The sequence below is a fragment of the Crinia signifera genome, chromosome 5 (assembly GCF_055691185.1).
Source record: "Crinia signifera chromosome 5, ASM5569118v1, whole genome shotgun sequence".
Classification (NCBI taxonomy): domain Eukaryota; kingdom Metazoa; phylum Chordata; class Amphibia; order Anura; family Myobatrachidae; genus Crinia; species Crinia signifera.
Window position 1 is genome coordinate 244,673,453 of NC_139221.1, and position 14,547 is coordinate 244,687,999.

Genomic DNA, 14,547 nt, shown 5'->3' on the forward strand with positions numbered 1-14,547 from the left:
CAATGCCCGCGATCACCGCGATTTCCCATAGGGTTCAATGTTAAATTTTGTGCTGACCACGATTTTCCATTCAATGCTTCAATGGCCGCGATTTGGCCATAGGAATCAATGTTAAATGGGCTACAGAGCCCAAATAGGCACAATTAACCCTTAAATGTCCCCCCAAATTTGTAACGCCACCCCACGATCCACGCCAACCCGAAGCGTGGCGAGCGCAGCGAGCCCGCGAGGGGCAGCGGTACGCGTCCTCCGACCTTTTCGTGCCCTACTATCCACGTTGGCGTGGAGTTGAGAATAGAATAGTGTGGCGAGCGCAGCGAGCCACCGAGCCCGAAGCGTGGCGAGCGCAGCGAGCCCCGCGAGGGGACGCGGATACCTTCACAGTTATACGCGTCCCCTCGCGGGCTTCACAGGTGTCCGTGGCCACGCGGATACCTTCACAGTTATACGCGTCCCCTCGCGGGCTTCACAGGTATCCGCGTCCCCTCGCGGGGCTCGCTGCGCTCGCCACGCTTCAGGCTCGGTGGCTCGCTGCGCTCGCCACACTATTCTATTCTCAACTCCACGCCGACGTGGATAGTAGGGCATGAAAAGGTCGGAGGACGCGTAGCGCCGCCCCTCGCGGGCTCGCTGCGCTCGCCACGCTTCGGGTTGGCGTGGATCGTGGGGTGGCGTTAAAAATTTGGGGGGACATTTAAGGGTTAATTGTGCCTATTTGGGCTCTGTAGCCCATTTAACATTGATTCCTATGGTAAAATCGCGGGCATTGAGGCATTTTACATGAAAATCGCGGTCAATCAGCCTTTTTAACATTGTTCCCTATGGGAAAATCGCGGGCAGCCGATTTTTATGTACCCGCGATTTACCCGCGATGCCCGCGATGACCGCGATTTTTTACCCCCGACGCCCGCGATTCCAATCGCTGGCGCCCTTCTAGGTAAAGAGTACCTTTTTAATAGTAGCTCTTGTATATTTAAAATATGATGTTTTGCCTAACACTGATACAGTCACAGTGCTGCAGCCCATATCCCTTTACTGATAACAATAACACAGTATAACTCAATAACACTGCAGCCCACATCCCTGCACTAATGACACTGTAAGTCTGAAACAGTTCTAGACAGAGCTGCAGCCCACATCTCCAATTCACTGATAACACAGTAGCCCACAACCCCTACTCCTAAACATGCAGGATCCAATAATGGGTAGTTGATGCTTTGCCTTGTTTCGAAATCTGAGCATAGCAGGAAAACCCCAGCCGGGGATTGGATGCACTTGGAATCTCTACAATGTATTAATAAGAGAGAAAAGCAACAAGACGTTCTGAAGACTTTGGTTTTTATGTTAGCAGTAACAAAATCAATTGATTGCTATATTGTTTCATTGTGCCTGGTACAGTATATTGTGACTGCTGCAATGCTGCCCCCACTATAATAATACATTGGGAGAGAAATCATTTGTAGTATACATTCTCCCTGTTTCCTAGGTGCTTTAAATAGCACACAATGCACATACAGTACAATACAGTAGCATGCATTTCTATACACTGTACATTTTTCTATAAATGCAAATCCATTTCATTACCCCATGGACCCAAATGTATTAAAGTACACTGTGTGCAATAATATATATATGCTTTTTTGGTATAACCATTTTTACCTGTTCTATATACCACTACTCTCACTTGCCATCAGCTATTTTTTCTACTAAAAATTGCATTGAAATGAATTTATTCTATAATGTTCTTCTCACCATATCAAAATATTTTTGCCTGCATCCTCACGTGGAGCTATGCGGTGTGAGTACTTCGTTTAGCACATTTCATGAGTTGCTAAGGGCTTAGCTCATATCCTCCACACATATGATACATAGTCTAATTTGACTGGGTTAGTGCCAAGTGCACAATGATGTGCTAAATGTCAACCATAAAAGCTGGTAAAATGTTGTTGGCTCGAAAGTCCCACTGTGACATTACTCCAATTAGTCTCACTGTTTTATACAGACAAAACATTTAGCAAGTAACTGATGTTGATATAAAAATGAAGTATGTTTTTCAAATGTTACAAGTTAACCTATAATATCCTGCATGAAGTCCTGATTTCAGATGAACCTGTGAACAGGAAATGTTAAGCTATCCATCTGACTTGCTAGCATTTTGAAATACATATATTTGAACGTTACAGTATATCTTGTTTTGGAAGATATTTGGGGGAAAATCACCAAAGAATAATAATACATCCTGGCGATAGAACTGACATGCGCCATCCACCGCCAGCCGCTGGAATCCGACAGAACGGGGTGCGCAAAGCCCAGCAGCTCTCCCACACTCCCTGCCTGTCTCCCTGAAGTGGAGACAGGCAGGGAAGCACCCGGTCCTGTCTCCCTGCCGCCTTTCAGAGTGGGATACAAGCGAGTGAGCCACTTGCGTGTCCCCATCCAACAGCCACGCCTCCCGCCAGCCTCCACCAGCGCTATGTATATGTTGCGCTGGCGGGCTTGCAGAGGCTGGCTCCGTTTGTACATTAGTGTGGCCAAAATTCTGCTGATGATTTTTATCATGTTTATTTTGGAGCCCTCAAATAATACTCTAATGAAGGATAAGAGTATTTTCCTGTCCTATCCAAAACTGCACAGTATTTGCCAATGTCCAATATGTGTGTCAAGTACTTACAGCTTATTGTAATAACAAGTGGTGGTACATCCCCCCACTTACCATCTTGGGGCAGATGTATTAAACCTTAACAAGAGATAAATGCAAGTGTGATAAGGAGAGATAAAGGTCCAGCCAATCAGCTCCTTACTGACTTTTTTCAAACACAGCCTGTAACATGGCAGTTAGCAGGTGATTGGCTGGACATTTATCTCTCCTTATCACCCTTGCATTTATCTCTTGTTAAGGCTTAATACATCTGCCCCATTGATACTAATCGCATATCTACTAACATAGGGGCTGATTCAGGTTGGTTTGCAAAACTCACCCAGTTACATTTGGGTGAGTTATTTTGTTTCTGTGCAGAGTAAATACTGGCTGCTTTATTTTTACACTGCAATTTAGATTTCAGTTTTAACACACAAACCCAAATATAACTCTCTTTGCACATGTAACATCTGTCCCACCTGCAGTGCATATGGTGTTGTCCATTAGAGAGATTTTGCTTTTGTGAGACAAACTGAATTAGGCCCATATTTTATTTGTATTGCCAAGGACAGCACTTCTGATAAGAGCTGTACTTTGCACTCAGCACCGGACACTCTACTTCTGGGTTACGGCTCTGGCAGTTCCTTTGTGCATGGGCTGAAGGATGCGGTGGCCAAAGAGTGTACTGCAGGCATGTCCAAACTATGCCCCTCCAGCTGTTGTAAAACTACAAGTCCCATCATGCCTTGCCACAGTTTTGCTATTAGGGATTGCTAAAACTATGGCAAGGCATGCTGGGATGTGTAGTTTCACAACAGCTGGAGGGCACAGTTTGGACATGTCTGGTGTACTGGGAGGGATATATCCCTCTCAGTAAAAGCCCATAGTCTTTTGCTGTCATCGCCCTCTGCCTCAAAGCCAGTCTTACGTACTAATGGACATGTTTAATTTTGTACATCCCACTGTCAGTGAGAACATAACGCAAAGAAGGTTAGTTTGGTTTCTAAAAAAATTACATATTTTTTTCATAAGGTCTCAACACAAATAAAAAAAATATTAATAAAAATAATAAGCTGTCAACAGTAAAACATTGCATGTATGTGTACATCCATGGGAACTTGCCCCTTTATCACGTATGTAATTATTAGGTCGAAAGTGTCTAGGTCAACAGTCAAAAGAGTCAACCACTATTGGTTGACAAAAGGTTGACATATGAAAAATGTCGACATGCATTAGGTTGACATGGTCAAAAGGTCGACATGAGGAAAAAGATCGACATGCGTTTTTCATGAATTTTTTTAACCAACCTGTTCATACCATCCTAGCAGGCATAGAGGGAGAATATAATAGTGCCCAAAGCATGATGAGTGCAGCGGTACACTTATACAGTGTCCATGTCGATCAATGTCAACATAGATACCAAAAATGTGAAAAACTCATGTTGACCTCACACCATGTTGACCTGAAAGCATATCAATCATTTTTACGTGTCAACCTTTTGACTGTCGACCAATAGTGGTCAACCTTTGCAGGGGCGGATCCAGGATAAAATAACAGGGGGGGCACCATGATAAAAGAGGGTTTAGGTGGGGGAGGGGCGGTGTTAGTGGTGCCAGTGTACATGCTAAGAGAGCAGCAGAGAGAGGGTGGGAATGTGATTAAAAATAGGTCCTGGCATTTAAAGTACGCCAGCCCACCATGCTGACAAAAGTGAAGGATGTAGTTGTGCATGCGCCGAAGGCGCGCTCCGGAAAATGGGGTGTGGCCACTCAACAGGGGGCGTGTCCTTGAGTGTAGTGTACAACACCATATACAACTTCTACAAATTATGCAACAAAATACTAGACCCCATTATACTTGACCCTTACACATGATGCCAAATGGAATGAGCCAAAATTCACATAATGCCACACGGATTGAGCCAAAATTCAAATAATGCCACATGGATTGTGTCAAAATTCACATCAAGCCACATGGATTGAGCCAAAATTCACATAATGCCACATGGATTGATCCAAAATTTAAATAGTACCACATGGATTGTGTCAAAATTCACATAATGCCACACGGATTGAGCCAAAATTTACATAATAACACACGGATTGAGCCAAAATTCACATAATGCCAAATGGATTGAGCCAAAATAAACATAATGCCATATGGATTGTGTCAAAATTCACATAATGCCACACGGATTGAGCCAAAATTCACATAATGCCACACGGATTGAGCCAAAATTCACATAATGCCACACGGATTGAGCCAAAATTCACATAATGCCACACGGATTGTGCCAAAATTCACATAATTCCACACGGATTGAGCCAAAATTCACATAATACCACACGGATTGAGCCAGAATTCACATAATGCCACACAGATTAAGCCAAAATTCACAATACGTTTCATAAACAGGAACATTGTCCACCAAAGGCGCGCATTAAACATTTACACCATAATATCCTTTACACGTTAAGTTACACGCCATTATGTCCATTATGTATTATGTCAAACACCATAATGCCTATTAAAAATTATGCTACATAAGTGCTGATTATCTATATGCTCATTGCCAAGGGTCCCATGCTCATTGCCAGAGGTTCCATGCTCATTGCCATGTGGGATTACATGCTCATTGCCAAGGGGAATACATGCTCGCGGTAAATGGGGGACAGCCGCCAGGCAGAAGTGATAGCCACTGACAGTGGCAGAGCCTGGCTGTATTCAGAGAACTGCAGGTCCCGGCTATTTGAAATAATACCCCTTTCACACCAGAAAATGCATTCCCAGGTTGGCCCCTTTTACACCAGCCTAGTCCCTGCATTTTCTGGTGTTAGGGGGAGAAAAAACCACCCCTCCCCCCCTTTAACCAGTTATCTTATTTAACCGGCTATATCTTCGGAACCAACTGATCCATTTACATGAGACAAGTATCATATTGAAGAACTTTTGAGTGGGCTTTGAATGATTTTGGTCCAGTGAAACTGGAACTTTTGGTTCCAGAGTAATCTGCACTCAAAGAACATGAACAGCCATGAAATTACATTTCAAAAATAAAAAAAATTAGTTTACATGTAATATCTCTGGAACCGATTGACCGATATGGACCAGCCTGGTATCATATTGAAGGCCCAGCGATTTGGAATTGAATGAGATCAACCACAAACTTCTGTGATGCCAGGAGGGGAACTGGCAGCCGTCAGAACCGGGTGGGGGTCGGAATTGACGGGTCCCATATTATCCTATGGGGAAAAAACGTTACAGCTTTGCCAGGCGATATCTCTGGTTCCCGGGGGGCTAGAGACACGGGGCTGGGCTCGTTGGAAAGCCCTGGTCCTCAGCTACAAAATGAATGCCACTGAACCTTTGGACTATCGACCTGAATACTATCATCCTAACAACCCATACCCCTTTAGCAAATGCTGCCAAAATAATGCATACAGTATTTCCATTTCTGTGAATGTTTCCCAGAGCCTTAAAAAATCTGTATATACAACAAGGTGCATTATTTCCCTCAGAGAAAACTCATTGTGATTGACACAAAGGTAAATACAAGTGTGGCGGGGGGATCGCAGGGGTGCAGGGGCACAGCAGAATCCATGTGGTCTTGCCACCCACATTGTATCTACTAAAACAGACCTGCAAAAATGGCTGCTACCTTGCTGCAGACAGATGCTACTGCACATCTGTCGGGAGAGTGTAGTGTGAACAGTGCTACCTGGAAATTCCTGTTTCCAGGAGCGCTGGTGCGCTATGAGCCTGTAACCCCCTGAAGAAGAGCATGTCCTCTCCTGGCAACCAGATTATAACCTCCTGGCAATGAACATAGAAACCCCTGTTAACAAGCATGTAACCTCTTGGCAATGAGCATGAAACCCCTAGCCACGAGCAAAGAATCCCCTAGCTAGCAACAAGCATGTAACATCCTGGCAACGCGATTTTAACCCCTTGCAAGGAGCATTTAACCCCTGGCAATGAGCAAACAAACACCTGCCAACTATCATAAAACACTTGTCAGCAAGCATAGCAACCCCTGACCATAAGCAAAAAATCCCTGGCAATGAGAATGTAGGTAAAAAAAATAATGATTAAAGTATGGATTTTTTTTCTATTTACTTTACTGACTTAGTAACTTCACCAATTATGTAACTGGGTAAGGGGGCATTCACACATAGTATATGTTTGTAAAGGGTGTGTCAAAGGAGTTCATAGGCTACAAAAAAGTTGTGCATATGTATAATTATTATTAGTACATTTTATTTACAAGACACCACAAGTGGTTTGTAACACCGTACATATGGCACACATTAGAACATGGGTCTTCAAACTGTGGCCCTCCAGATGTTGTGGAACTACATGTCCCAGCATGCCCTGACAGTTTTGGCATGCTCTTATAGGACAAAATGTGGCAATGCATGTTGGAACATGTAGTTTCACAACATCTGGAGGGCCACAGTTTGAAGACCCATGCATTAGAATAATATAGAGTGCACAGAACTAAATATAACAATAATAAAAAAAAACTAAAACAGAGCACAAGTAACAATTAGCAGTACAATTACAATTGTAATTACAATTACAGTGCAATCAATAGTACAGCTGCGATTTAGGGAAGCAGAGTAGTTGTCTAGGTGCAGGTTGCCTTAGGAGGAGAGATGCTAATATAGACAGTCGCTGAGTAAGAAGTGGGAGCTGTAACCAGGGCCGGCAACAGAATCTTGGGGCCCGGAACACTGATAGCTCTATCCCCACCCCCCCCCCCCCCCCACCCCAACACTGATTCGGATTATTATTACATTGCAAATTGAATGTTTATTTTTTTATATTAAAAATAAACTGATAATTAATACTTACAATGCAATGTAATAGGGAAGGGCAGATGGGAGGGCGCAGCATTGTGCATCGTGTGGTTTGGTGTGTTGTGTGATGATTAGGCAGCCATGCATACAGACCCTGAGTCCCTCAAAACCTTGGCGCACCTCAACTGGTCAGGATGGAGATGATGCAAGTGAGCTGTAATGGTCAAAACCACTAGAAAACCAGGCATATGAATGAGGAGTGTATGGCCTGTCTGTCTGTCTTTTAAATATTGCTGTAGTAATACAGGACTGGTCCCATGCGATAGAAAAGCTTTTGCAATATCATAAATAAAAGCCAGTAAATCCCCTAGGCTTACCAGCCTGCAGCCCTGATGTCAAGCCAACTGTAAGTTTATACATTGTGTATTAAGCCAAGCATTGCTGACTTCAGTGTTCACCTTACATGCTTACTAAATATTCTCTAGGTTAATCGGTTCAATTAATAGTTAATATCTTCCTAGTTACCGATAAAATACTTTATTGGAATAAATGAATCCTAAAATGTAAATGGAAGTTTGATTTTAAACAGAATATTAGTTTTATTCCCATTACTTCAGACCCACGAGAGGACTGTTCACATTATATACATAATTGAAGATTTACATATATTGCCATCTAACCCACACATCACATCCCCGGCAGATACAAGAGAAATAAATGGTTCAATTTTCATGCAAACTAATACTCTTCCATAATACACGAGATGAAATGCCACACGTATTACTTTTTATGTGTTTCTGCATATCTTTATGCAACTTACGACAATAAACAATAAATATTAAAGGTTATGTTTGCAATTAAATAAATGTTTATAGCCTGCCTATTTATTGAGGTAGATTTATTAGCACTGACCTTTAAATTCATTGTGTTTTTTTTTGGCTACTAAAACTAAATTATGACTGAAGAAACGGTAGAGAGGGGATGGCAGAATATCCATTTTATTCCTCAGTGAAATGACATATAAACCTCACAAATATCCAAAACACTTAAGAATAAAAACAACGTAGAGTCTAGAGAGAGAGAAAACAATCACTTACCATTCTTCTTGTAGAACATGATTTCCCCCTTGAATTCACTCTTTTCCTCTAGTGACATTTCAATTTCAAGTGTTGTCTGTTCATTTGTTTCAGCACCAAATAAAAATTTACAGCTGCAACTCTTCTGCATGACTTCAGTTCGTGCAAATCCAGCGAGTTCACAGAAGCCATCTGAACAGTAAACTATTGGGAACCCTTTGGCCACCTGAGCATTTGCAAGAATGAAGTTGCTGTCTGTAAAACAAATTCCAAAAAATAAAATAAATAACATATATCACAAACTACAATTACATATAGCATATGTGGTGGTGGTGGCATTCTAATCCCCCTGGCTAAATGCGTTCATTCATGCGTTACCGTCATTGTGCTATGTCACATGCATGCACATTGATATAATTGCTGGTTTATAAAAATATTTTCTAGAGTAAAAGTGAGAATGCAATTTAAGTGTGAAAACCGTATTTAATACTCCATTAAGCACTATAATTAAAAAAATAATAATAAACTATATATTTAAAGATCGAGCCGCTCCAGCAGCCAGAAGGGGACTCGCTCGCACGAGATGCTCCCGTGTCCCCTTCCGACAGAGCTCCCCATTGGTACCCACCGCCTCCCTGTCGCTGTCTGATGGTCCCAGCCGACCTCCTCGCACCCCCCCTAACCCTGCTCGTCTCCCTAAAGTGGAGATGGGCAGGGTTCGCGTCCCCCCGCTGCCCAAAAACTGGGACATGCGTGGCTGTGAGACGCTCGCTCGTCCCATTGCGATATTTGGTCTACAGCATGTTGGTAAACAAGCATTGGGTCGACACCATTAGGTCAACATGGTTCTAGGTCGACATGGTTCTAAGTCGACATGGCTTTAGGTCAACAGGCCCTTTTTAAAAAAAGCATCACTAGTGGTTGTAGGACTTCAATGAGGTATTATACTTTTGTCCAGTGAGCTTCTAAAATTGCACTCACTCCAGACAGGCATGAAGAACACTAGACAGACTATCCAGGTGTAATGATAGATACATACAATGTTGCACCCTTATGAATTTGTGGTGGAGACTCATACAGTAAAATAAAAAAATTGAATAAACATATTGCAATTGCTGAGATATGAATATTAATTACAATAATCGCCCACACACCCATGCCATTCATATACAAGCCTCCCCTCCCTCAAATAAAAAAAAAACAAAACAAAATATAAAAACACAAACACTATAAACCAAAACCATACTAAACAGAGAAGACTAGGTGAAACTTTTTCCAAGAATATTATACTGTATATTTATGTTCTATGTTTCCATTAACAATCACTGGTACTGTAACTCATCATACTATCAATCTAAAGGAATTTTGGTTAAGTAAAGTAAAGAGTAATATCTCTACCTGAACTGACTTTGTAGCTCATTAATTATTCAAAATAATAAAATACACTTTAAGCCTCAAACATATTTATTTAATTTGGTTTATGAATCATTAGTGAAATCTCTGTCTTAGGGTGGGTACACACTATCACAATGTTGGGACAATTTGCCATTTCAGCATGACAAATCATCTACATCATGCAGTGTGTACTCATGATTGCGCACTTCCATGGGTCACATGCAACCTCCTCCCGTCAGCCCTGCTGCATGGCCGGCCGGAATATATTGCTTGCGACCCTATTCTTTTTATTGCTGAATTGAAGCACTGTTCTGCCGTCTATTAAATCTTCCTGGTGGGTATGGGTAATAAGGCTTGGAGTGGGTAGAAAGGAATTGGGGCCAAGCATCAGCCTGGTAGCCCATCTACATGGTGTCTACCCACCATTAGAGTCCTATTTGTCCTGGGTTTAGCCTCTATCGAGAGGGAAAGTTTCAAATATTGCACAAGATAAATTGCAGTTAGAATCTGATTGGTTACTTTTAGCTTCTTCAATTTATTTCTCTGCAAGCAATCATTAGTTACATCATTTATGGTTTCCCTACATTGAAGTCTGCCATACTTCTTTAAATAAAATCCTTGCCAGGACAGCTCTGTAATAATCAGCTGTCTCAGAAATGCCTTATAGTCCAGGTTTCTGACAAGGTTGATATAATACGCATGATCTGGAGACTATGTTCTAGCTGCTTTGTGATATTGTAGTCAATAAGCTAAGATGTCTAATGCCACCTAAAGATGTGCCGGCTATTGTAGGAAAGTACTGTAGCTTTCTGGATCTTGTAATATTAGTCCAGATTGCAGCGCCATAGAAAACCCCTACAGGGAATGTTTTTCAGAAGGACCAAAGCAGATTTCTCCAATATACAGGATTCTGTGGACACTGGTCATAGATTTTACAGGAACCTAAAGTGATGCATAAAACTTACATTTTTTGGTTTTATACCTATTGCCAAGGGCCAATGTGTGAATGTACAGAGAATGGTAAGGTGAAAGAGGGTTTAAAATGTGAATGATGTGGGAGAGACTGGTTTGGCATGATAAAGAGAAGGCTGTAAGGTGATTATCCAAGATAGTACGCCTTACTATTGCATGCAAATGTTTAAATGTTTAATGCAAATGTTTAAAATGAAGTAGCCAAAATAATGTAACCTGCCCTTACCCCCATATATACCAGTACACTGGTTTCCTTTTTTTTCCCAAACATGACACCTTATTCAAAAATTTATTAAACAATAGTAATGTAAGTAAATTGGATTTATATGTCATCCTTAGGTTTAGTTATATGGTGAGAGACAGAAATCACTTGTTTGTCCCCTTATTTTAGGATCGGAAGCTGCAAGCCCTAGATGTGACTATTACATTGGCCATACAACATTTTAATTGGTCATTAACCACCAACCCAAGGCACCCCTACAAGTCTCCCAAGGCACTCAATGGTGCCTCAGCACACAGGTTGGGAACCTCTGGGCTAGTAGGTTATGCACCTCCACCCAAGCAAACTATTTGGAAATATTTGTGTTAGGAAATAAATAATAAATGCGCTACTGTAACTTAGCCTTATTAACCTTAGTTGATTCATATAGTATTGTAGATGCTTCCTTTACTTTCATTATATTAGATTTAGCATAGAAATGACATGAACAGGTAATGACATGGCAATTCATATGTATAAATAAAACGTAACTACCATTTCTAATGTTAATAACATTATCTCTCACATATGTGTGGGTAGTTGTGATAAATAATGGTGGTGCACAATTAGGAGGAGATTTTTTAAAGCATGGAGAGAAATAAAGTGCCAACCAATCGGTTCCTGTAATTTTTTTAAACATAGCCTTTAACTTGTAAGTTAGAAGCTCATTTTGCTTGTCCTCATGATCTATCTCTAAGTTTTGATAAATCCCCACCTGACTTTTTCTTATTACTGGTTAGTTATTTTCTTAAGATTCTATGTTCTGTAAGAGTTGAAGTAAATAGTTGTGTATTAGCCCCCTGTGTTCCCTATGGTTACTGTCTTCATGCTGAATGATGTGATATCTTTATTATGGTAGCCTCGTTATACTATAATTTACAGTAAAGCTGCTACAGATAATATGTAGGCTCCTTGTAGTATTGTTGTCCATAAATCACCTATATTTAGTATACTGGGTCACTGGCTCCACAACTGTTCTATCACTGAGGTAAGCAGTTACAGTACAGTATATTGTATTGCAGAGTGATATTAATGAAAATGTCATTCCTATGAGGCTTCAGTTCATTAGGCTTAATAGGGTTAATAGGGTTGCTTGTATAGCCTCATAATAACTTATCTACCTGAAGAAAATAGAATGGGGGGGGGGGGGTGGTAGTTATTCATGGTGTAGGGGGTTGGGTTATTCATTGTGTGGCAATATTTCTGACAGGCGGAAATATCAGCACACATTTAGGTACTTGTGTATTATCACGGCGCCCATCGCATCGCATACCACTAATTAAGGTATGCGATGGCATGCGATGGTGTGCGATGGGACCCGATTTCAGACTTTCCCCGGGCTGGGTATACAATTTTAACATCGCGTCACATCGCATGCCATTATAATGGCATGCGATGCGATGAGACACGATCATGCCCCATTTGGGCTTATTCCCATGTTAAATGCCCCCCCAGATCCGATTTTTAATTGTATCCCTACCCTGATGGGTAATGAGTATGTTAAATCCCCCCCATTGTTAACGCCACCCCACTATGAACGCCAATCCGAAGCATGGCGAGCGCTGCGAGCCGCCGAGGGGCGGCGGTACGCGTCCTCCGACCTTTTCATATCCCCACTATCCACGTCGGCGTGGAGTTGATTTTACATAGTGCCCAAAGTGTGGCGAGCGCAGCCGGAATACGAGCCCGAAGTGCAGCGAGCCCCGCGAGGGGACGTGGATTACTTAACATGTATTCCGCGTCCCCTCGCACGGGCTTGCTACGCTCGCCACGCTTTGAGCTCGGTGGCTCGCCACACTATATAAAATCAACTCCACACTGACGTGGATAGTGGGGGTATGAAAAGGTCGGAGGACACGTACTGCCGCCCCTCGCTGCGCTCGCCACGCTTCGGGTTGGCGTTGATAGTGGGGTGGCGTTAACAATGGGGGTCATTTAACATAGTCATTACCCATCAGGGTGGGTGTACAATCAAAAATCGGGTCTGGGGGGCATTTAACATAGGAATTAGGCATCTGGGTTCTTGTACAATTTAAAATCGGGTCCAATCATGTCGCATCACATGTGATCATATCGCATGCGATGTGATGCAACGCGATTTTTTGGTTGCACAACGCCCTGCGATGGAAATCGGGGGTGCCGTGATAATACACAAGTACCCACATTTATTCAATGCGGCCGTGGATCAGTGAAAACAGATGCAAATTTGACAATTTAGTGGCTGATTCAGCTTTTTTTAAAGCCAAATCTGCATTGGCAAAAATGGAGGCTAAATTATTTAACCCACACCCATTTTCACCAACCACACCCATTTTTGACAATCCGTGGCCTATTTGACCATCTGAAAATTAGATTAGATTGAATAGGTCGTATGTAAATTTTACCTATTATCGTCGAAAAAGTGCAGATACCGTAGTTTCTACTTTTCGAAATATCAGCACTGATTGAATACCCCTCTATACAGTATGTAATATTCTGTTATAGCTTGTGGACTTATTTTAGCGACATAGCATGGCTTACAGGGCCGGTATAAGGCTTTGGGGCACCCTTGGCAAATCTTCAACTAACTGGTCCCCAACCTCACATTGCCATCAATACGGACTTTCCAGCTGCTCAAGTGAAAGTGTCACTTAAGTGCAACAAGGATGTCTTCCTCATACCTTTAATTTTGTGATAGGCAGACACAGTGGCACTCAGCTGTATTTATTTATGGGGGTTTAAAAAAAATTCACATAAAAAAAGATACAATTTGTGTGGGCACTGTATAAATAAAATGATCCATACTGATGTTGAAGTGTGACTAGCACAAATGTAAAAAAAATGGGCACAGGACAAGAGAAGACCCTCAGCAGTGAAGGTGTTAAAGAAATGTTGTTGCTGATCTTTCTTATGTATCTTTAATTATTATTAATATAGTACACCCATTCTTAATGCAAAGAGCATATTTTTCAGTGAAGGCAAAAAAAGTTAAACAATTATATAAAAGCAATAACAGATTTGCAATACTTTACCTAACACTGCATTATCCTATGAATAGTTGACCAGATTTTTGATCAAAAAGTTTTTTAAAATAAAAAAGCACTTGGTGAGATTGTGTTTCAATGGGTCCACTTCCCATAGAAAATAATGAAACTTGTATTTTTACAGATGGTAATTTTTTCCTCTGGTTCTACGTAATCTCTAGGGAACATATTATTAAACACTTTAAATGCAACTCTGAAATACAATGCAATGTGATCTGCAGTAGGGGATTTGTTTTATTTCACTGGTAGTACTGGCACCACCGGGATCCATGCAGTTTATACTACAATGGAGAGCTGATGTTCTGTATCGCAGTTTAATAAGACGAAACATTAGCATTGTACTTTATAGTCTGTTGGGATTTTATTAGAAAACAAACGGAATCAG

General features: G+C 41.6%; 1 protein-coding gene across 6 annotated transcripts in view; it reads right to left on the bottom strand.

Annotated features, from left to right (window-relative positions):
* Positions 1-14,547, bottom strand: part of KCNH8 (potassium voltage-gated channel subfamily H member 8) — a 323,204-nt gene that overhangs the window by 179,046 nt on the left and 129,611 nt on the right. For all 6 annotated transcript variants that reach the window (XM_083188766.1, XM_083188768.1, XM_083188771.1 and 3 more), the window contains exon 2: positions 8,535-8,768. In XM_083188766.1, coding sequence (XP_083044892.1) covers positions 8,535-8,768 — 234 coding nt within the window. The remainder of the gene's footprint in view (positions 1-8,534; positions 8,769-14,547) is intronic.